This window comes from Pangasianodon hypophthalmus, chromosome 8 (genome assembly GCF_027358585.1).
Source record: "Pangasianodon hypophthalmus isolate fPanHyp1 chromosome 8, fPanHyp1.pri, whole genome shotgun sequence".
NCBI classification, from domain to species: domain Eukaryota; kingdom Metazoa; phylum Chordata; class Actinopteri; order Siluriformes; family Pangasiidae; genus Pangasianodon; species Pangasianodon hypophthalmus.
Genome location: NC_069717.1, coordinates 22,369,255 through 22,395,039, shown reverse-complemented (window position 1 = coordinate 22,395,039; position 25,785 = coordinate 22,369,255). Strand labels below are relative to the sequence as shown.

Below are 25,785 nucleotides of genomic sequence, written 5' to 3'. Positions count from 1 at the left end.
AGGTGACCAAATCAATAGAACATTAGCTAATATCAATTTTTTTTAAGATCATTGGTCACCTTTGGTCAAAATATTTCAATGGAATTTAAAATGTTTGAGGTTATGAATGAGGACTCTGCCCAATCTGCCTCTGTGGAAGAGCCACCACTGGTGCATTCTCATAATGTGATCCTTAAACTATGCTGACTTCAACTATTTGATAGGTTATATGAGGGAGGCTTGAACCATGCAATTGTGATCTTTTAAATATGCATTTAAATGCACAGTAAAAATTCAGTCAATATCTGATTTTAGATATAAATAGATTCATACATCTTGTTACTGCCTGACACAGTTATCTTGAAGTTTCTTGAAGTGTGTGAAAAGAGTTGCATGCAGTAAATATTAGTTAATTAATTAATATTTAGTTTTAAATTAACCAGGTTTAGAGGTTTGAGGTTTAGTTTTAAATTAATCAGTTGTTAGAGATTCCGGAAGCATCTTTGCTTCTGCTTAGGGCATGCAGTACTGTGTTTGACACACACACACACACACACACACACACACACACACACACACACACACACACAAAAAAAAAAAAAAATATAGCCAGTATAAAAATAAGGCTAGCATATGATGTAAAGGTATAAATGGATTTATATCCAGTGACCTTTGTGTTAAAAGGTTAGGGTGGTAGCTGCCATAATGGACATGTAACCAGAGCTCCCTCTTTCATTTCCATGTTCTTTCTTCCTTCTCACATTCACTAACATCAGTTATCTCCTCTGCGAGTCGGAAGCTCTAATTCATTTGATGTAACATAAACCTTACGGGATTAGCAACAACACTGTATTTGATGCATGAGGTGGCCACTGAAGTACCGCTAAAAGAGCTTATGTTTGTTTGAACTGCCCCTTAAGGCTACAGGATGTAGGATTTTGGAATTTTGCCCTCTCTGGTAGGAAAAGGCTATTGCAAGCTAAGAACAATTCATAATGTGGGTTCTGCAGTGCCTTTCTTCACTGTCAAATTAAATCTCATGGCTGTGAGTGCCAAATCAATACACATTCATTCAGAATTCATGGCTGTTTCCCAAACTGCATAATGCATACTAAGCAGTTTGCCTAAATTGTAGACACCAATGGTGCACTGACTAACTTTTTAGTACACAGTTTTGGATGCAGCTCAAGTATTTGCAACTTCAAGGAAATAATTATCTATTGTTTTGTCAGTGTGAGTGTAATTTCCGCTGTATATCTGTATATCTGACACCAGTAGAGCTAGCCAGCTAACTTGATCTCGCTACCTGAAATACAGCATAGAGAACAAAACAATCACGTCTGGTCACTTCCAATGCGTGTATTTTTATTACCTGATTTGTGTTCTCTGTGTATTTTGTTTTCTAGCTTGTCAAAAACATTAGCCACGACCCAGGCAGTGTTAGCACAGCAGCTAAAACACAGCAATAAATATACACACCAGGATGGCTAACTCTCTCCTGATATAACAGAGTTGAAATATAAAAATACTCAGAAAACACAATCACCTCATGTTGGTCACTAACTGGCTATCATGAGTTCTTTAGCTCTAGCTAAACAACCTCACAACGTTCTAATGTTACAAAGCCCACAGAGAGAACAAATCGGTATTAAATAGCTTCGCTAGTTTCGAGATGGTTTGAGAACTTTTCCCAAAGTTGAGCCATGATGTTAGATACACCTGACATGGAGTCTCCAGTGAAAAAGGTCATTTTAATTCATTAGAAATGAAAAACTTTTTTTTTTTCTAACTAAAAACCTACTCTATGAGCAAATCTGAGTGATAACATATGTGAGTAGCTAACTTGTTTTGCAACTGTATATGAATATAAATGAATATAATAAATGAATATAAATGAATAAAATGTATGAGGTGCCTTTCTATAATTAATAGCATATTGTAATCATTGCCAACTCGCTCTGGTATACTGTTACTGGAAAATAATCAACTTGTGGTGTTAACAGTAATTCCACTATGTGTTGGGCCACATCACATGACCACATCGTTGATTACTTTCCTATAACTGCATAACCCTTCAGGGTTTTATTCCTTATTTAATTTTTCCTCTTGTGTTTGCAGGATAAAGACAACTCAGGAGCCACCATCCTGCACCTGGCTTCACGCTTCAGCCATCATGAGGTCACAGACTGGTTACTAAAGAGTGGAGAAGGGGATCCCAGCGTTGCCATGGACACAGGCGCTGTGCCTGTTCACTACGCTGCTGCTAAAGGCGACTTGGCCATGCTCAGGCTGCTGTTGGGACACAGCCCAAAGTAAGACCATTTAGGTGCACACAGGGGTGAATTAACACACAGGCTAGCCTATGCTACAGCTTAGAGGCCCCCACTGTGATCAGGACCCACTGAATGAACAAATGTTTTTACTAGGCTGGGGCTGAATTAGTCATTATACATGATAAAGAATTTATTATATATAGAAGTTGACTGGTTATGGATGAATTAATAATTTATTTTAGGAAAGCACAGAAAAAGTCTTCCATGGCTGTATTGTTGACAATCTAAAGCATATTGTCAGTTTTGGATGTTGTGCATCTATGGCTTAAAATGGCAGAGAGATAGAAAAACATCTTTTGAATCATAATATTTTCTCTCTCATAGGGTCTGTAGGATTGATATAGTTTTGTTCCACATTTAGTAAATAATGTAGATATTAAATAAAATTTCAGTATGTTGAAGAACATGGGATGTAAAGTAATTATCCTCAGCTGATCACATAGTTTGCTCTTACAGGTAGAATTTTGATCTTGGGGGCACTCTGGGTGAGCGTGGTAAAAACTGGGGACTGGAAAATCTATGAGGCTAAAGCTAAACAGTATAGTTGCTCAATGGTGCTACATTTAAAGGCAGGATAAATGACTGCTTTTTGTCACCCATTTAACAAAATAGCATGCTGTGAAGAGAGTAGGTTTGTGTAGGTTTGTAGAACCAGAAGTATATCTGTTATTCCAGTCCAACATGCTAGCTGCCGTTAGAGTATATTTACCACTGGATCAATAGCTTTTGTATACAACACTGTGCATGTATAGAATGAACAATCCATGCTTGTTAAAGGTTTAGTGTGCATATTGATGTGTTTCTAGGGCATACTCTAAAGCCAAATACAATACAACCTTTATGTTGTATTGAGCAGTAATATAGGGATTCTTTTACTGTAACCATCACCACACAATTTAAAAAAGAAATTAAACTTATGACAAATCAGCATGAAGGTTAATAAGGCTAACCACAGAATGGTTATTACTAGATTTTAAAATGTGTCTTATTTCATTGATCTAGCTGTCAGTTATTCGGTCATGTTGGTCATCTTGTAAGATCTTTCATTTCATGGTGCATTATAGTTTTCTTCAACTTTCACGAGATACAGCAAAACAGCATTGTACAATAAGTTCTGCTCTTCACCTTTTGTCTACCTCTTGTGCGACACACACATATACACTGTTGCTAATCAGCTCTGTCTCAGAGGAACTCTGCTCCATAGAGATAACACTTAACACTTATGGCCTTGTTATTGTGATTCGGATTCTACATGCACCATTGAACACATACATCCTTAACGACAAGACCGAGGCCTTTTGTGTGATTTGCAAATCAGGTGGTGACCTGCAGGTGCATCTCCATTCATAAATCCCAGATATATATTGAATGTGACCTAGAAATCTTCAAACAGTTTTCAAGGTCCCTAGCTAGCTGACATTTCTATTGTTTCCTTCCATTAAACAGTCAAGCATGCAACAGCTGAAAGAAAACACTTGAAGATTGAAACAAGACCAGGCAATGTTTTTACAGTCTTCAGCTGTCGGGTTTCAGTGAGCCCGTACCCACTGTAGCCTCAGAGTCCTGTTCTTGCATGACAGGAGTGGAACCCAGTGTGGTCTTCTGCTCTTGTAGCCTGTCTGTCTCAAGATTTGACATGTTGTACATATTGGGATGCTTTTCTGCTCACCATGGTTGTAAAGAGTGGTAATTCCTGTCAGCACAAACCAGTCTGGCCATTCTCCTCTGACCTCTCTCAATAACAACGCATTTATGGCCGCAGAACTGCTGCTCACTGGATGTTTTTTGTTTTTCTCACCAAACTCTAGAGACTGTTATGTGTGGAAATCCCAGGAGGTCAGTACTCAACGCCATCTGGCGCCAACAACCTTGCCACGATCAAAATCACTGAGATCATTTTTTTTTCCCCATTCTGATGTTTGATGTGAGGATTAACTGAAGCTTTTGACCTGTACCTGCATAATTTTATGCATTGTGCTGCTGCCATGTGATTGGCTGAGTGGATAATTGCATGAATGCACAGATTTACTATTAACTGGTCAGTGAGTGTATATACTTTTAGTTTTAGTTACTTCAGGTACACCTTTTTTGCATGTACATTCACTGGACGTTTTATCATGTACATCAAACATTGTAAATATATAAAATTATCATCTCATGATGAGATCAGATGAGTATCTGCTATACACAGTTTATCAGGCAACCTCAATGTTGGAAAGGGAGAACTACTGACTGGATATTATTTGGGTGGTGGCCCATTTTAAGCACAGCACTGACACCGAAATGGTGGATGTTGCTATGGTACACATGATGGTACACTGATTGTTTTACCTTCTTACTTAAAAAAGTATATCTGATCTATCATATATGTTCAAGACATTGTCCAGTGATTTGTGCTGCCCAGCAATAAACACAATAATGCTAGATTTATTCATGAATTAATTTATTCAAAGTAAATTATTTCTAGTTTATTTCCATGAACCTTTCTGCTTTCTTCCTCTTCTTGGTGTCTTTGATGACCCTACCTGCCAGTGTTTTTGACCATACTGCCCATCTTGGCAGTGACTCCTAGAAGAGCCTGAATGTAGCAACAATGCCCATGCATCTTACAGCCCATGACTCACATGCGTTACAAATTGAGTCCCTACACTTGGTACAAATTGAGTCTCTGTATTGGTCACATTTGTTGCTGTCTGCAGAGATTGGTTCCCAAAAGGCGACTTAAGAATAATGAGAAATATTTGTCTCAAGTTCTCGCTTCTCATCTTTAATTATTTAAATTCCAAATACCCAATGACATTCCACAATTTTGTAATTACACAGTTTTAGTTTTACAGTAGTCACTGAACAATTCATAGTATTTACTGAATAATATGCTCTAAGATGAATAACTGAATAATAACCCAAAAATGGAGTGGAGTTTGCTAAAAGGCTTACATGTGGGCTGGATACACTTGCAGCATGGGTGAGTTTTAGGCCTAGTCTGGACTGGACTACTAGACTTCCTCTTGAGTTGGACAAATGCAATACTCCTGAAATTTTAATAAGGAAGAAAGCTGTGCTAGTGCTCAATACCTCAGTCCCATTCAGCAGTGTGTGCTTCCGTCACCATGGTGACCCCTGGCCTAATGAGGTAAACAAATACTGTTGAATAGAGGTCCGCTTTCTGCCGGACCTGGCTTGTGTTGATAGGGTTGTTTTTGAAGACAGGAGATAACACCCCCATGGCAGAATCTGTTACTTCATTGAAATATGGCAGATTTGGGATGAGTGCCAGATGCTGAGAATGACCCTAATTAGGGTTGTAGTGTTCTTATTGGCACTTGAGGACAGTTTTGATAGCGTTTCAATGGTGATACAACCCAACCGCTTTATGATGATACTACTGAGGTGATACCAGATAGATTGTGATACCCAGGTGGGATTGTGGGTTCTCTTTTGAGTCTGTTTCCTCTCAAGGTTTCTTCCTAATATTGGCTTATCGCTTGTTCATTAGCGATCTAAATTCTTCACCCAAATTTCTGTAAAGCTGCTTTGTCACAATATCCATTGTTAAAAGTTTTATACAAATAAAATGGAATTGCATGGAATTGAAATACCACCCCAATTTTAAGACTAGACTGTGAAAGGAAATGTATACTACTACTCCTCTGTTTAAGTTTAATGTTGTATCACAATGATGAAGCAACTATTAATGTAAAATGTAAGAGAACTCACACTGGAGATGTATTGACTTATATCCCCCATGCAAAACGTTTTCTTTTTTGTGTAGCAAACACCAGATAAACAGAAGGCTAAATGGCTGAATAGCGCCATTTCACAAATGAATAATATTGCACTGTTGAATTGTGATTTGTCAAAAAGTCTAAATTGTCCCATCTTGTTTCTTTGCTATCTGTTCTGAACAGCAGACGTGGTGGCTGTTATCAAAAGGTATTCACACCAGCTGTTTAATGGTGTGGAATGTGTCCTTCGTTAGGATATCAGTGTCCTTTTGTGAAATAGTGAAAGGGATCGGAGACAGATGTAGATAAAGCACTTAGACAGTGTGGCAGCGATTTATGAAAGCGGATCAGATTGGGCTTTTGTGTGCTCGTATCCTGTTGTCACAGGCTGTGGCTGTCCACTGATAATACTAATGGCATATATACACAACACAAGACACATGGACATAAACTTGCCAGAGACATGTATACAGTCTGCATGGCAGTGGGCAGTTATGCAGTCAGTTAGTGCAGATTAAAGGCTTTAGCTGGGCTTAGCAAGTGTTTCGGTCCAAAGAGGGAGACCATGCTGAAGAAACATACATATTCAGAAATTAAAGTGACAGATTAATTTGTACTTTACTATTATTTGGCATACAGCATTTTCTTACTCTCTTTATTGCTAACTGTCATTTTATTTAAATAAAGCTTTTACTCAGAGCAACTTATAATTGTGTTAGCATCTAGCTAGCAGTAAAGGGTTAAGGGTCTTGCTCAAAGAAAGCTATAGCTATGATTTGTTTAAGTGGTTTAGATTGATTTTGCCTTTCTTTTTTGTGCTTAAACATTCTAAAAGGAAGGCTAATCTTGCTAATTATGTATAACAGTGAATGAAAGCTAGAAGGAACAAGTTAACTTGACCATTGTTAGCTAGTTCTTGCTAAATTTTATTTATTGCTAGCTTTGATAGCACTCTGGGAGCAGCATTGCTTAAACGTTTGGTCCATTTCTTGTAAAGTCTTGGGTGAAATGATTTCTTTTGCTAGATTTTTTTTTAGTTTAGAACCTAGAAAAAGGTTTTAGCTAAGAGTAAATGTTAGATTAAATGTTAAAACAGCTTAGCATACTGAGTGTTGTGTTTGAGTGACATGATACAGGCTACAATAGACAAACACTGAATTTCAGTCTTGTTAGTCATTTCATTTGCAGTAACGTTAGCGTGTTGAACCGCAGGTCACCTCTGTGAGAAAAGCCCTTAGTATCTCTCTCCAGATACCCAATATGTCCGTGCTGTGGGCACGAGTGTGACACTTTGCTTAGCCGAGAGTGTTTGTCCTTTAAGCAAAAGGTCAAGTGAGACTGTTTTTGGCTGAGTTTTTACAGCTTTTTATCCCCTTGTACCTGCTTGTGTGAGAGGAGGAGACAAACTTTTTTACTTGAGGCTGAATTATTCACACATATCCTGCCACTGAGACCAATGCTGACATCAGACATGAAAATCAGGAGATGTCATGATGGCCAGATATTGAATATGTTTTGAATACATTTCTAAGGTTTCTGTTTCTTGTAATGTGCCTGTATTGTTCCTGTAATGTGTGTGTGTGTGTGTGTGTGTGTGTGTGTGTGTGTTTATGTGTGTGGTAGAGTGATTCTGAGCTTATTCTGCTTTCTCTTCTGACCCAGTACACAGGTGACTGAGCCTGCTAGGTTACACTCATTAATCTTTCACCCATCTGACCACTTCCTAATGACAGAGCCCCTGAATAAGCCCTCTTCTCCTAGTTTGAAATATTCAGTGCCTCTTTGTTTTCATTTAGACCCGGTCTGATATATGGAGACTTTTTTTTGCCTTGTTTATGGGCCTGCGTAATCTTGTTGACAGGTTTGTGGGACTTGAAATTGTTATAAACACAATAATGGACGTTGCATATTTAATTGCAGAATGGAATATTTCCTCCAGTGTGTGTGGGAAAGCAAGAGAGCGTGAGAGAGAGTAAGTGAGAGCGTATGTGTTTTTTCTTTTGTGAAAAAGGACCTTGGTTTCAAGGGGAATCCAGTTCTCCCACTCTTCTCTTTCTGCCTCCTTGATCCTCTCACTCCATTTTTGTCACTTAGCCCTGTGTAACACTGAAACCAATGGAGCAACACTAATCCTCTTAAGGAACTCATTGCTAACTTGTCAGTCGGTTTCTAAATAAAACCATCCTTATGGGATTTAGTCAGGAGGCTCTCACTCACACTCTGACCTCCTGATGTGGTAGGAGAGTTTGGATCAGTTTGGCTAATAAGAATGACTTAAATATTAAAGCAGCACATTCATTATGTCACCAATTAATCATGTGACCATCAGTACTGTTTTACAGAAATCTGAGATTTAAAGCTTCACAACAATGCTTGATTTCTTCAGTGGATAGATGTCGTTACAGTAGTTATTTGAGTTAATTGAAATATAAAAAGCATCCCTTTTCTGTCTCAGTTTCCGTAATCAGCTGGAAATCAAGCCTAAAACAATATTTGATTCTGTTGCTAAAAAATTCATCCATTCCATCCTCTTTTCTTTTATCAGACTGGCCTTATATAATTCAGTTAACTCTTCCTGAGCTAACAAAGCAATTTCTGTTTTCCATCTTTTATTTTTTCCAGTGTTGTCAACTTCCAAACCAAGAACGGTGCCACACCTCTGTATCTTGCATGTCAGGAAGGCCATCTAGAGGCTGTCCAGTACCTGGTGAAGGACTGTGGCGCAGAGCCAACTATTAGAGCCAGTGATGGAATGACGCCTCTGCATGCTGCCGCCCAGATGGGACATAACACTGTCATTGTTTGGCTGGTGAGTGAAAAAAGGTGTTGCAGGAATTTATAGTCATTTCTTATTTACATGTACAATTATGAATATAAAGCATTTACATGAGTACAGTTTGTACTTCTTTACACTTTCATTCACTGTCATCTTTCACCCAGCAGTTGGAAAATTGCAATTCCTTTGAAGTTGCTACACTTTTGTGAAATGATTCCCTCTTTGGATTTGTTTTATATTCAAAGAGGTGTTTAAGCCCACTGAACGTTACTCATTGCACATTAGTTAAACTCACAGTAAAGTTAATGGAGATCATTTAAAGGAACTGTTTGACAAATAAAATGATATGGGAAAAAAAAGGCTCACGCAACATGCACACTGTAATTTAGTTCTTCGGTAATATCATGCAGTCTTAATCCAATGTGGTTTAGGACACAGGTGTCTGTAATCTATAAAAATAAACGCTACCTCATCTTGTAGATGTACACTGTAATGTTATGGAGGCAAAACCAACTGGAACGATTTTTATTCATAGCACAGGCCCTAGCAAGTCAAATCTTGAAGGTGGAATTATAACTGAAAGCTGAATATTCTGCAGATAACAATGTAATTCCACTTTGAACTGAAATATGTCAATACAGACTATCATTATAAAGGCACTTCACTATCTCATGCGTTTGTACAAGTCTCCTAGCATCCTCCGAGCCACTCTGATTGTCTGCCAGTGTCCTATATATTGTGTCTGTTTCATTTCTATGCAGATGAGCTTTACAAACATCAGCCTGTCTGACCGAGACAACAACGGTGCCACTGCTATGCACTTTTCTGCCAGCCGAGGCCATGCCAAGGTTCTCAGCTGGCTCCTCCTCCACGGTGGTGAAATCGTGACAGACAGCTGGGGTGGGACACCTCTCCATGATGCAGCTGAGAATGGAGAGCTAGAGGTGGGTGATGCACAGAATTAAGTGTGAGAGAATGCTCTATGTTACAATATTTTAATTAATGTTGTCATACTACATACCAATGATTTATGAGACATGAAAATGTAAGAATATTTGACCTATGGCAAATGCAACATATGCAAAATTTGATCTAAGTGATACCATTAAATGAGTAATCATGCTCGCTGTATTTGCTGTGGAACTCATGCTGCAAATTAAATGGAATATGGGCTTGGCACACAGAGGAGAAAGCAGGTGTTGGTTAATTCAAATGCAAAGTGGAAAACCAGCATTTGCATGACTCACAGACTAAAGCGTAAGCGATCTGAGAGAGCAGATTTTGCCATTAAAGGGAATATGTGTGGCTTTCCCGCCCATGTAGCACGTTTCGTAACCTGTACGAAGGGTCATTTGAGTCTAAATTCTAAAACTGTTTCACTGTGATTCCCTTAGCTGCAATAATATTTCAGTGCTAATGCATTCTTGGTCTTGTATTATTAGTATTGAGAGATGACTATATCTAGGAGTGTATAATGAATGAATGGAAAATTGCTGTTTAGATATTGTTGATGGTGATTATATGACTAATCTACAAAGGAAATATCTTGACCCCAGACTACAAAACAGTGTTTTATATAGCTATTGTCATTCAGAGTGAACAACCATTATATAGTTTAATTCTATTAAACTGTAAGCAGTAAGTCAATTCTTTTGTTTACCTACACACACATTAACTAAATATTTTCTGGCTAATTGATTTGGGCTTTGGATTCTGATTTGTTTAATATCTAAACCAGTTAATTGTCTGTGAGAAGTGAAACAGCAGGTTGAATAAGTAAGATTAAATAAGACTGCAGAGCTAGATACTAGTAACTTTATCCCAGCAAAGTGGTCTAGAAAGAACAAGGGGAGACTCGCACTCTTTCTGTCGCTCTGAGTTTGAACGCAGGACAGCTGTCATCATGAATGCGCTCTTTCAACAAGAGGCTTTTGAACTCAGCCACTGGTTTAAGAGCCCATAGCTCTTTTTCACAGGCTAACATATGGCAGGGAGTAACACTCACAGATATTATTATGTGTTTAGTGTCATGGTTGACTAGTTTTTGCTAATGAGGCTAAGAGTATATCAGTGGGAACATGGTGACTGTCCATATTTTATTGGAAATGTTAAAGTATGTGTGTTTGCTTGTGGGGGAGGGGGGCAACAATGAGTGGGGGGGCTGAAAAAGTGAATGGGATAAACCACCAAGAAAAGCTCTTTGGAATAGTGGTTTAGATAAATAATATACAAAATATAATATAAAATAAGGACTACATTTAGGCCTTTAATAAGTCTTTAACCAGGTATAAAAGGTTGAGCAGTATGATTATATATTGACACTGTGAATGTAAATTACGTCACAAAACAATTTTGAGATATCAGTATTGCCAGCACTTTTATGACACTAGTTGACTCATTTCTTACTCACAGTAATAGTAGTACCATTGTTCTGAATGTTTTATGTCCTTTTCCATGTTTAATAACTTTTTGTACACATTAAATGTACCTATAATTGAACTTACATAATATATTTACCACACTGATAAACCATAGACATAACAGAAAAGCAATAACCACAGATCAGAAAGTGACTGTACACCGTTAATTTAAAAATTATTGCCTCACTTCATTAAATTAGCAGAAACACATAATTAAACAAATAAAACATGCAGCAAAGGATATTTAGAGCTTATTAAAGGGTGCAAGTAATGTTGGAGTTGATTGTTTTACTGTCTGCCTCTAAGTCTCTCTCTTACTCTTTGTGTCCTCACAGTGCTGTCAGATTCTGGTGGTGAATGGAGTGGATCTGGGTATTCGGGACCAGGACGGCTTTACTGCGGCAGATCTGGCTGAATACAACGGACATGAGCAGTGTGCCAAGTACCTCCGTACAGTCGAAAATATGGTGAGAAGCACAACATGTGTTACTGTTTGTGGTCTTAATAAAAATCCTCTGCATTACAAATCAAGGTATCTACCTTAAAGTAGATGACATCAAATCCATATGTAATACCAGAAACCCTAACAGCAGCGACCTTGCATCTAAATCAGCAGGTGGTGGATTCTAGAGGAGTGATTTAGTGATTAAGCTTCAGTATCAATAAAGCAAAGGCTTTATAACTAAACTAATGTAGATTATTTTTTTGTCCTGACTTCTTCTCAGAGCGTGGAACATCGTGTCTTGTCGCGGGATCCGTCAGCAGATCTGGAGTATAAGCAACCTGACTCAGGCCACTCATCTCCAAATGCCACGTTAAACACGGCAGCCCGTTTCGATATGGGCTCTCCATCCAGCTCACTATCCAACTACGACTCGTCCAACTCCAGTCAGTCCAGCACGGGGGAGAAGAAGAGCAGCTCGGCACCATTACGCGTAACAGGTATTGAAGGCATATGAGAGGTGTTTTAGGCTATAAATCAAACTGGACATCTCACACATACTATCATACTTTCTAACCTCCACTGTCATACTCTGTCATACACAGTACCCAAACTTATACACACTCCATCATGCTGTCTCACACACATCGCCATATTCTGTCATACATACTACAAAACTTCTTACACACTCTTTCATACACACTCTGTCATACTCTCACACACATACTACCATACTTTGTCACATACACTGCCATAATCTGTCATGCACACTACTAAACCTCTTACACACTCCATCCTGCTCTCACGCACATACTATTATACTCTCACATGCACAGTGCCATACTCTTGTCATACACACTAACAAACTTCATACACACTCTATCATACTCTCTTACACAAACTATAATACTCTGTCATATACACTACCAGAACTCTTATGCAATCTTTCATGCTCTCACACACATCAAACTCACACACATCCTGCCATACCCTTATACACTATCATATTCTCACATACTGCCATACACACTAGCTAACCTCATACATACCTCATGTACATCTACCATATTCTCACACACATAGTATAGTACTCTGTCATACACACTACCAGACACACTTTTTCATGATCTATCACGCTTAATATCATATTCGCTCACATGCATTGCCATACTCTGCCATACACACTACCATACCTCTTACACACTCTGTCATACTCGCACACACATACTATGCCTTAATGTAATGCACACCATCAAACCTCTTACCCACTCTATCATCCTGTCTCTCTCTCTCAGACACACAAACAAACACTATCAAACTACACACACGCAGTGCTTATCTCAGGTGTCAATCCGCAAACATGTGATGCTAACTTTTCAAACAATAGAATCTAGGTAAAAAATTGTACAGCTGTTTATCTGAGTTTGTACGTCTTGTATACATCATCAAGAGGATTGGGACCAACTGAGACATTTAGAAAATACAAAACTATTTTGCCCTACATGGCTTAATAAATTGTGTAATTATGCACACAACTTTTTAACCTTCTAGAGACTTTCAGTCTGGGGTTTGGCCTTTATTTCCCTGAATTCCTTTGTGTTTTGAACAATACCATGCCCTTCCCGGTAACCCATAACTTGCAGGCATCACATCTTTGGCTGCATAATACAGCATGTGTGTGCACTGTTTTCTTAACAATGCTGGGCATGGTAGCATTCACTGAACTGAAAGACAGTTGATACCAATGTTCTCAAGGTGCTTTGAGGAACACATGTTTAGAACCAAACCAGTGGTGCCCTCCAGTGGAAAGACAAATATCTGCATCCACAAGCTGTGCTGTAGTACATGTACTGATCCATGTACCTGTTCTTTTTCTGGTTTCAGTTTCAGTGCACAAGGATGGCAGTTAAAACATGACTGGTTTTTCAGTGGAGTACTTTCAGATCATTGTACTATTACTTGTAATTGAATATGAACTTGCTTAGTCATCATTATTAAGCAAGTGTATGAATCACTAGTGGATGAATAGGTTAATGGCAGACTTTCCTATGTTAGATGAAATTTCCATGAATGCTGAATGTGTGTTTTGTCAAAGGGAGCCCTGAGACAGCCATCACTGACATGCAGACCTATATGGACATGCTGAACCCTGACGTCACTGTTGGGGACCAGAACAAAAAGGGGTCATCACAACCTCCGCCTCCTCCCACTTTCCCCCCACCTCCTCCACCTGGCTCTTCACAAATCCCTCCACCTCCACCCACTTACCCTGCACCAAATCTGCCCGCGGAGGAGTCTGCTGAGTTTCTGAAGGTGAAGAGCAACCTGCGTCATGTGGACAGTTTCACAGTGACAAAAGAGGTATGCTATGTAGTATGCTGCATCGTTTATCTGACTGATAAATAGTCAAGAAGTTGAGCAAAATTAAGTCTTGTCTTATTTTTCATTTTAAAGCATATTATTCAGTAACTGTGCTAAAACTAATAGGAAAGGTATGCAAGTGAGTGGGCTCATTAACCAGAATCAGAATACGAATCTTTTAATATTTGACTCAGCAAATCAGCATGAGAAAATACAGTATATGATATATTACATTAAATAATAAAACATGACTATACAAAACAAACTTTGCAGTCAGTCTGATGTTAAAACCCTAATAGTAGCTTTAAAAATGAGTTCCACTTAAGGATTTGTTGTGTGTGTGTGTGTGTGTGTGTATATATATATATATATATATATATATATATATATATATATATATATATATATAATATTAACTGCAACACTGATGACTGTTGCAGTTAATATAGTTATACAGCAGGAAAATTATACTCCCTTGTAAATTTTCATTGCTGAAACAGTATCTAGGTTCCTTCTATCCTTACACATCCTTACACAAGTTAATTTGTTTGGTGGACTCTACAGGAGTTCTAAGCATCATTATGAATTAATTAATTATTCTATGGAGCGGAGAAACAAAACCCCATTCATTTCTCAAAAGTAGTTGCTCTGTAGTGAATGAACATTACAGAAAACGAAGAATGCCTTCTAGTGTCTGGCCTCTCTTATCTAAATGGAAAATATTCGAATCAGATGTCAGCTCATTAGGGTTATAAGCCTTCTGCACATACAATGCTTTATGGAATGATGATGTTTTGAGAAGAAGATAAGAGGTTATACTTAACCTAATGGACAGTGGATAGCGGAGTCTATAAGATAATATGGCACGGAGTAATCCGCCAATCTCAAGGGCTTGAATGATGTGTTGTTTCTAATACGCTTATCAAACACAGCTCAATTGAACCCCCAAGGATTGGTGCCTGTGTTACTGAAACCTTGCTAAATTTAAAGCAGCTTGTCAGTCCATTACACACAGCCTCATTATATATTACAAGGGCCTCACAGGGCATCACATCAAGCATGAACGAGCACTGTAACAAGAAGACAGCATTGTGCTGAGAAGCAGGTGGGTATCATTTATGTGCAAGGGTGCATAAAGTGTTAAACCGTAATGGTGTGTAGAAAGTGTAGAAAAAAAAATTAAATCAATTAAATCAATAGTTCGCACTCTATTCTTGGTTTTAAGTCCATGCTAGAAAAACTAGATAATGATATAGTACGTAGATTAAATCGTTGACTGTGTAAAAACTGACGCAGTATTCATTCATTCATTCATTCCCAATATCTGACACTTTCCTATAGCCAAATATAGTTTTTATCCCCATCAGCATGCTAGCATAATCTTTCCTGGTCCGTCATTTTGGACACCACATCATTGAGTTATTTGGCACATTGAGATAACACTTGCACCAGACCACGGATATATAATTCATTATGTAACAATACAAATGAACATAAATTCCTCCCAATAGTCAGTTTTGTCCTTAGGGAATCTCAATTCTCAACAAATGGCACAGTAGGGAATTACTAAGTGTATCCCAGCTGTAGGACACACCTCCAGCACAACCTCAAGTGGAAACGTGTGGAGGTAGAGGACAATGCTGCAAAGTAACCACATCACACCACAAAAATCATGACGCAAAGTTCACAATTGTGGTGTATTGTGGTGCTTAGAGACCATGAGAAAGTGCTGGACTGTTGGTGAAGTGAACTTTGTCAAAACTCATGGCCCATTTCCCACTAATCAAGTGAGGGAGACACAAAAGCACACACACATAATGCAGCTTTTGTGTCCTTGCCCTAATGAAGGAGGCCCATTAGCCGAGCCAGACTCCCACTGGTTTTAATGATGTGCTGAATGATGGACCTGACATTACTTCAAGTAATTAACTGTGCCAGCACTCCCACACAAATGACCCTTGGTTTCAATGAGGGAATAAAAATATTTTTTTTATAGCTGTCACAGTGTATAGTGTCACAGTGTAACTACGGAATAAAACATAACAAGGCATGCTGTTAAAAGAAAATAATAATTGATTTTTCATTTATTTATGAATGACAATTCAAACTTCTAAGCAGTTATAGTTATTTAATATTGTGAAACACTCCTTAGTGAATGTGGAAGTTAGTTCCCGTGATGATTCATTTTATAGCAGCTATAAATTGTCATTCCCTCACCGACCTCTTTAAAATGCCCTTTGTCATGTTACAGAGAAACCAGAAAGTGCAGAGTTCTATAATAAGCATGACTACGTATGTGCAAATACAATTCCTGCATAAATCGCGTGCTCACTTTAAAGGTCTGTGAGCTTATTCACTAGAAAGAAGTGCGTTTGTTTTTGTAACACAGGCAAACAGTATAGGTGTGGTTTACAGGCGTTTACTTAGAAGAGAAAAATGAGTCTAAATACACCAAACTGTGTCTCTCATCTCAAAAGCTTATATTATGCCGATATTTCAAAAGAGCAGCCTATCTACAATTTGGGAGGATATGTAGTAGTTCCACAGCTGTAGTTCAATTCAATTCAATTCAATTTTATTTGTATAGCGCTTTTAACAATGGACATTGTCACAAAGCAGCTTTACAGAAATAAATGGATTCACAAAAATATATTGTAAATATTTGAATTTATCACTGTGAATTTATCCCTAGTAGTTGAACAAATTTATCTAATATCCAATGTGCTCGATACTGTGGAACATGTAATATGTAAATATTTTGAAATGTTATATACTGTATGAATTTAGTTGAGGTCCAATTTTCTGGCATGGCTAGCTGATCCATTGAGAAGGTTGGTTAATTAGAGTAACCCACCTCTCATTCACTTCACACTCACACACACACACACACACCTGCTCCCAGGTGAACAGCTCTGGTCTGCCTTTTTTCACTTGGATTAAGTATTAATCACTGCCCTGCCCTCAGGGGGACTTTACAGGAACATTCACGTGCACACACACACACGCACACACACAAACACACACACTCACACACACACACTTTTTTTCCCATTGAACAGAGAACTGGATTTTAGAAAACAAGGAACTGACTGCTAAACACTAAACACTAATTTTTTTAATAGTTGCAACGTGTTTATAATGAGTGTTTGTGCCATTTCATTAAATATAGCAATTTTGCCTTGATTTATACTTTTTCAGTGAAACTAAACTACAAAACTAAATAAAAATTACTAAATTAAAACAATTAAAAAACATCTCTGCTAGGTTTGCTGCTGTTATACACAGCTTCAGAAATCCTCTTTTCCCAAAACATCAGGTTCAGATGCTGAAGGTCTTAATAATGAGCTGGAACAGTTGTGTAGGGGTCAAAAAGGTGCCCTTGGTACTGGAGTTGAGAATTCCTGATATAAACAATTCATGACTTACTGATTTCTGCACTTAAAGTGTTATTTTACTGTCGATTTAGTGACTGAAGTGTCTGATATAAAAATATAAGATGTCACGCTTGCACTGTGCATTTTGTGCTCTTTGTTAGTGGCAAAGAAAATGGCAATAAACAAAATAAAGAATTTGAATAGATGCATTTTACTCCACTAAATATGCTAGTGACTGAACTTTGGCTAATTGATTGATGCATTTCAGCAGCACTGTGCTTTCACAGTAAGAGCGAGTGATGAAAATATTTAACCAGATGCTAATTTTTGTTACTTTTGTCTGAATATGAAGTATTTGGTAGCCAAAAGCATGGTGCACATCTCAAAACCTCACAAAAACGTCACAACTAATAGTTTACAGATGTTGTTTGTCTTTCACTCAACTGTGCACGCCCTTTCATATGTATACACACACACATGCACATATATGCGGTACACTCGCATGCAGACTGCAACTCACTATTTGTTTGCAATAGTATGGCGGAGAAAGGAGCGTAGCAACAATAAGCATTGTCCATGAAAAACAATCCCATGAGGCTACCGCAGCACCACAGGTGCTCATGGCAACCACTTCCTGAGGCACAGGCTCCTGTTTAGCCTAATGGAGCTCACTGGAGTTTCATTTATTTGACGTTATCTTATTCATTTGAATAGCACATTACCATACGGCTAATATTAATAGCACTTTTTAAAAAATATATAAAGTGCTGTATTAATAGCATTTTTAAAAAAAAAAAAATTTAAGTCATATTGCATATAGTTGTCTGAGCTGATTTTATACATACATACTGCTTTGCTGACTGGGATCATCAGTGCACTCTTATACTTCCCAGTATTAAAAGAATCAACCTGTTGTACTTTCACAATGAAGGAGCTCTGTGTTTGTAATCAGATTCCCGTTCGCTGCCAGTGCGCATAACGCAATTGCTAAGCCGGCTGGAGATTCAATACTAGGTAGCCATGCCCTACCGGTGTGTCTCTGTGCTTTGCATAAAAAGCCCTAGCCACTCTGGGTGTGATTGGCCAGCACCTGGGCAGTTACATCACTGTGCTGGGCTAGGATTGGCTGGTGTGTCTGTGAGGGCGGAGAAAGGTAAAGCCAGTGGCAGGTAGAGTGTCACACGCACGGTGGAATGGGGATCCGGTGTCACCTGTGCAACCAGCAACTTTGGGTTTCTCAGCTTCTCTGAAACTGACTGGACTACAGGGACAGAGACAGGGTAAGACGCATTATATGCTTTTTGGCGTTTTTAGATTATGTATGGATTAGGGATTGGCAAGAGTTTGATCCTTCTTGAAACTTCCAGAATGTTCTCACAGCTTGACTTGTTTATATGACCTAGAAAGTACTGTGTAAATGTAAAGCCAATATTCTTGGGTTTTTTTTTTTTTTTTTTTTGTGACAATAAGGAGGATCTTAGAAAGAAATTTCATTATTATTTATTATTGGGTTTTTTTTTTAACTGCAAGAACATACATAGTGCTTTATACCTACTTATCGGCATTGATAACCCACTGTGGATGTTGATCGGAGCTTACTGGTATCCTGAACACACTCTGAATGAGTCATAACTAAGTCATATTTGCACAAGGCTGAAGTGTTAAATACGCACGGAGGATAAGTAATGAAAAATTCAACAGGTTGTGATCAGGAATGGGAATGAGTTTAGAAAGGGACATCTGTGTGGGTTAGAGGTCAGCACAGGCTTTCACCAATTTCCCTGAGGTATGACAATCGCACCACCTGCACGGGGCCGGCTTGTGTTACACCAAAAGCCGGTTTACAAGGAGGAAGGGGCTTAAATCAACAATGCAAATAGGTCTGGTTAATTTGGCTCTCAGGGGCAGTTTTTGTTAATGGGGGGAGGTATAGATGTTAAAAGTAGCTGTCACAGTAATAGTCTATAGAATTATATAGAACCATGGACAAGTTTATAGTTTGTTTTTTGTCCAGTTGTTACTGCTACTTGACAAGGTATTTGAAATGTATCTACTCTTGATGCATTATTTTCATCAAGGCTGCCATAAAAGCATGTGCTTCATCGTGACGTTCTCTGTGTTTCATGTCCATTTTAATTATTCAGGTTTGTCTTCTCAGTCTGTTCGTCTGTCACCTGTTTCACCTCTTTATGCTGTCACGTTTTGTTTTGGTTTTTTTTTTCTCATTTCATTTTCCTAACGCATTTTCTGGTGGGGGTTGCAGATGTCACGTTGGTATTATAGCATAATAACAAACTGTACAGCTTCAATGGCACACAGCTGAAGTGTTTTTCAAACCGTACAAGGTATGACCCTTGATAGGTGGGATTGAAATGCAAATAGAGGTTTTTTGCATTAGGAAAATTCATTTAGACCAGTAAAAGCAGCGTTGAATTTTTTTGTGGAAGGCATGGAAATTTCTAGAAGATGGCTGCCTATATTTAGGTAGAAAAGAACTGTAGAAGAGAGCCATGTTACTCTGATATGTTTTTGTACATATTTTATTATCAATCAGGATTAGAATATAGACGGTTATCTTGTATGAGTGAATTATAAACAAGTAGAATAAGTAGAATTAAGCAGTGGCTTGATTGGGAGCTTTAAAATAGTGCAAAGCACAAAGGAAAGGAGAAGAGGATTGTGTAAATCTCATTCTTTGGCATGTTTCATGTAGACTAATGCTTATTTTTTGGCCAGTGTGCATATTATGTATCTAGTTAAGTCTGATAAGTATGTGATATAACACACCATTCTATTGTTTGCTCTTATACTTTTTTGCATCATCTACATGTCCACCTCAAAGGAATCGTCTGTGTGGCAGAAGCTATTTTTATCCATTTGCATATTGAATTTCATAATCTATTTCCTCCCTAGGCTTACGCATCAGTGGGAATGAACAAGCGGTCTGTAGGCCTATTCATTCAGTCCTGGAAAACTTAAGCACAATATGGCATGATTAAATTTCTCAGAGCAAGTCTGTTGTTTCAGGATTAGTTTTACTTTTTGTAAGGAGCAAGTAAATTCATAGTGAGCTCAGTGTAACCTTTTGTCTGATCCTGTGTGTTTTGTACAGTATCAATTACAGTTTCCCTTAATTCCTTACACGTAGTTAATGCACACTAGCTTATTTTAATGAGATTGTCATTAATAAGACTTTTAAAACTTTGTGCAAAATACAATGCTTTGACTCTGAGCACAACTTTAGCATCAAAGGATAAAATCTCACTGTATTTTGTGAAGATGCTGTTCACTTTATTAGGAACATTTGTAGGCCTGCACATTCATGCAGTTATCCAAACAGCCAATCATGTGGCAGCAGCACAATATAAAAAAATCATTCAGATACAGGTCAATGTTCTCATCAAACATCAGAATGAAGAAAAAGTGTGACCTCTGTGACTTTGATCGTGGCATGGATGTTGGTGCCAGATGGGCTGGTTTGAGTATTTCAGAAACTGCTGATCTTCTGGGATTTTCACATGAAACAGTCTCTAGAGTTTATTTAGAATGGTGCGAAAAACAAAAAACATCCTGTGAGTGGAGGGTGATAGCCTCAGATTCCTGTTCTTGCCTGACAGGAGTGGAACCTGATGCGGTCTTCTGCTGTTGTAGGCCATCCACCGCAAGGTTTGATATTTTGTGCATGGTGAGATGCTTTTCTGCTCACCACGGTTGTAAAGAGTGATTATATGAGTTAATATATCTTTCCTGGCAGCTCGAAACAATCTGCCCATTCTCCTCTGACTTCTCTTATCAGCAAGGCATTTCCACCCACAGAACTATATGGCACACAGAGACTGTTGTGTGTGAAAATCCCAGGAGATCAGCAGTTTCTGAAATACTCAAACCAGCCCATCTGGCACCAACATCCATGCCATGATCAAAATCTCAGAGATCACACTTTTTCTTCATTCTGATGTTTGATGTGAATATTACCTGAAGCTCTTGACCTGTATCTGCATGATTTTTTGCATTGCGCTGCTGCCACATGATTGCCTGATTGATTAACCGCATAAATGTGCAGGTGAACAGGTGTTCCTAATAAAGTGGATGGTGAGGGTATATTTGTGATAGCATACTGACCTCAACAGGACAAACAATGTATCTTTATATACTGAAGGAAATAGGTCAAAATATAATTTTCTTTAGACCCTATCATGAAAAGAGGTAGAGAATCCACACAATAGTTCATTTTATAAAATGCCACACAATGTTCAACCAAAGTGCATGTGAATTCAACCAAATGCAGCAATGTTGATGGATTTTGTTTTTCATATGAAAGAGATAGGACAAATACAAATCCATGACCCCAAAGTTACCCTTTGTATCTTTTTTTTTTAATACAAGACTACTGGACATGAACACACACGCATTAAATAAAAAAAGTAACTAATGATGCCATATTCTGTACAATGAAGAAAGATAAATGAACAGGAGAGTGTATAGACAGAAGAAAGTGTAGGAGGAAGGTGTTGCTCAGGAAGACAAACCGTCTGACTACCACGCCATCAGCCATGATTTGTGCGTGTTTGGCCACAGAGAATATCTCATGAGGTGTAGTAAAATCTACCTGGCCAAAAAGAAATGAGAGGGGAAGAACCATTGCAGTCTTTGATTCAATTATTTCTCAGCTATTCTGAGTGTTTATTTTACTTACTTTAGTTCCTTTATTCATTTATTTCAGTAACAGCTTGGTGTTACATTTTGGTTATTATTTTACACTTGAACAAAAAAATGATCAAAGGAAATATAAACACCTCAATAAATAATTCATTACATATCCTTGTTTAGAAAAATGACACCGTCATAAAAATTGTTCAGTGGAAAAATATGATTTGTTGTAGAAATTCATCTCACATGTGCTAGGAACTGCAAGGTGGTTTTAATATTATAGTACAATGACAGTATAATGAGTGTTCATGGCTTAATTTGCTTCTAAATATTAGAAATGTATACAAGGGACTGAGAAGAACTATAATCATTATAATGCTGATCTGAGATCAGTAGCCACTCTACATATTACAGTAGATAAGGAAGTGGATCAGGAGTGTTAGGTTTCATATTTAAGATCTCTCATGTTTATTTGATTCGTCATTAATTATTGTTTGTGTGCTCTATTTTTCGGCACCAGTTGTCAGGAGGGGAGAACCCAGACAGACTACGGCGGGTGGACTCCAACAGGAAGTCACGAAGCTTCAGTAAGCAGCCCAGCACTGGAGACTATTACAAGTCCCTGGGCAACGACATCACGGACGGGCAACCCAGGACAGACATGGCACCGAATGAGGAGGTACATCAAGAACTGTTCAACTTTGTAGATATCATTTGGTTATAATTTTAGTGCAAAGGTTATTTACGAGACAAAAAAGCACAGGAAAGCAATACCAACATGGCTGCTATGTGTTCCTGTGTGTGTGATCCTAGCTAGCAGCTTCTCTGCCTCACCTGCTACATTACAGCACAAATCCGTGCAAGGTGTGGCCCAGCGCTGGCAGAACCTGGCTTTTAATCCTCATATCAGTTGCACTGCTCGATAAACACTGTGAGCTGTTTGCTCAGCTCTTTCATCATGTTACATAACCCTGACATTTGGGGCCTTGGGTTTTTTTATATCAATCATCAAAACAGAGCTACGCCCCATTTCCAAAACAGAATACGAGTCCTCTGGCCATTGTGCACATTTAGTATTAAAACAAGCCTGATGGATGTAAACCACATTATACATTTTATGCATTTTATCTGAGAATTAGTTATGAAAAACTGGTTCAGTTTTGACAAATTAAAACACTAATAACTGGATTATTCACTAGAATAAATAAAAGAAAAGGATTTATTCTTATTTAATAAAAAAAGAGTAGGGACTATAATACAAATAAAATGCAAAAAGCTCTCTACTGTCAGTTATTTGTTCATTTTTAATTTCAAACAAGAATTTGTTAAGGGACCTAAAAAAATTATTTGTCTCACTTTCACATGCTGTATTTACAAATATATTTGCATTAGGTCTGTTTAACCAATAAAATAAAATATAATAATAATAACAACAATAATAATAATAATATATTACAATAAATATAATATAAAAAATATGAATGCACTGAAATTTCGACTACCAAATTTTCAGCTGTAAATAGTCAAATTTACAGCAGAATTTTCATTTCAGTGCATCATCTCAGTAATATAAAATGCCTTATTGTTGTACCTTATGTTCCTGAGTGGTGCAACAGAAAAGCGTTTGACATATCATTAGGATATTATGAGTTCAAATCCAGACGATGCCACAGCCGTCTGTAATTGAGAGTCCAAGAGAGCAAATTTGGCTGTGCTCTCTGGTTTAGCAGGATGGAATACACTAGCCAATCATGGGTGTCTGTGAGCTCATGTATGTGGAAGAGGGCAGGTAGCACTTTTCCTCAGAGTGTGTTCAGGTGAAGAGCAGCTTAGAAAAGATGGTAGCTGTCATGCAGAGGTGGTTGCTTTAAGACTACATGAAAAGCCCAGCCTCCCCTAACATTTCATTAAAATGCAGCAATGAAATGTATACTATAGAAGTGTCTATATTATTCATAAATCTTGGTGAGATTCAATAATTTAGTGAATCAGAATGTCAGATATCTAACTGCAATTTCACACAGTTTGTTCATTTAATGTAAATTGTATTTGGTGGACAGGGCAGCGTACATGAAAATCTCTTTCAAAGCCCCTGATACATCACCAGTAAAAATCCAGTAAAGCCCAGCTTCTATAGGCTTCATAGCAGATTCAGGTTCAGAGCATTTTTTTTAATCGATGTGTAATAGGGGAGAGCTAGATATTGGATGGGAAATTGGAAAAAATTGGGTAAAAAAAAATTGCTGCAGTTTCTGTGTTATTCACTGATACCCAGTGCACACACGCCTCACTATTGCCTGTAATCTCTGTTGAGCTAATTACACTCCCGGTAGGAATCCACCCTCGCCAATGGAACCAGATGGCACTTGACATGTCCCCTGAGTAAAGACCCATTAGCTGCTCCATTCATTGTGACATGAAGTGGACCATATGGTGGGAGAGGGTAGAGAAGCGTGGGTTCATTTATTGTAGGGGAGGGAATAACACGCACGTGTCTGGCACGCGCCACACACTGGGGGCTGTGGGGGCACGAGCCACAGGGGGGAGGGAGGGGGATTCCTTTATTAGTACTGTGACAGCTGGGGGTGCTGACAGGGCAAATAATAGTCCCCTGAGAGCAGGAGTGTGGAGGATTGTAGAGCTTAAGTCACAACAGATGTCTGCTCATTCCTCTGAATCACTGATCGTCTTCGCTTAGCTTCTGAACCCTAATGAGGCAGCTTGAATATGTGACCGAGGAGATGTTTTTGAAAAACCTCAAAGATAGTAATAATAAGATAATAATTATTATAATAAATTACTATTTATATGTATTATAGTAATTATATGCAACTAATACAATTGTCAGTGATGCAATTAATTACTAACTTTTGAGGCCTGTGTATGAATAAGCAATTTATCATATGTTGTTTTAAAGGGAATAACAATTTAATAACGGGATACAAATTCATAATAATTTTAAATAATATTTTAGATATTTTATATATTATTAATATTTACTTTTACAATTTACAGGGATAAATGTTTTTTATATTTTCTTCGGAATTAGTCAAGTGCAGAAAACGTTTAAGAGGAAATGTGGCACATAATGAGGGAAAGCAAGGATCGTTCAGCACCACCATATTTGTATAATTCAAACCCCTCGAGTCCTCACTAACTTCCAGTGATTGAAAGAGTATAAAATACAGTCACTTGAGTAAAAGCAAAAGTAAAATAAATGTAAATGTTGTGATCTGGAAAATTACTTGAGTAAATAAGTTATCTGGTGAAAAATTACTTGAGTAATTACATTACAAATTACTTTTTTATGTCTATTTGGCATATGACTTGTGTCTATTTGCCTATTGACACATCTAATTCAAAAAGTTGTATTGTCTTTTCTGTTCTTTTGATAACTAACCATGTGAGCTATGCTGAAGAGAACAGCACCTTCATTATCAACAGTATAATAAAAAGGTAAAGTTAGCTGACTGTTGCTGTCTAAGCATTTAGCAGCAGGAAACTACTTTAATTTGATCAGTAAAGGTAAAAGTACTATGATTTAATTATACTCAGAAAGTACCGTTTCAGTGAACCATGAACTCATGTACTGTAATGAGAGTTACTTTCCACCCCTGCTAACTTCCATTCACCATCAGCAGTGTTAGAGCTACAATGTGGGAGAAACTACTGATGTCTCTTGGCTCTTGGTTTAGTTTGACATGATTTGACAGTAAAATGATGGT

The 25,785-nt window shown here is 37.9% G+C and overlaps 1 protein-coding gene across 3 annotated transcripts in view; it reads left to right on the top strand.

Annotated features, from left to right (window-relative positions):
• Positions 1-25,785, top strand: part of espn (espin) — a 53,108-nt gene that overhangs the window by 5,195 nt on the left and 22,128 nt on the right. For all 3 annotated transcript variants that reach the window (XM_034306248.2, XM_026925934.3, XM_034306250.2), the window contains exons 2-8: positions 2,098-2,291; positions 8,660-8,846; positions 9,575-9,757; positions 11,569-11,700; positions 11,959-12,175; positions 13,771-14,036; positions 22,581-22,739. In XM_034306248.2, the coding sequence (XP_034162139.1) occupies positions 2,098-2,291; positions 8,660-8,846; positions 9,575-9,757; positions 11,569-11,700; positions 11,959-12,175; positions 13,771-14,036; positions 22,581-22,739 (1,338 nt within the window). The remainder of the gene's footprint in view (positions 1-2,097; positions 2,292-8,659; positions 8,847-9,574; positions 9,758-11,568; positions 11,701-11,958; positions 12,176-13,770; positions 14,037-22,580; positions 22,740-25,785) is intronic.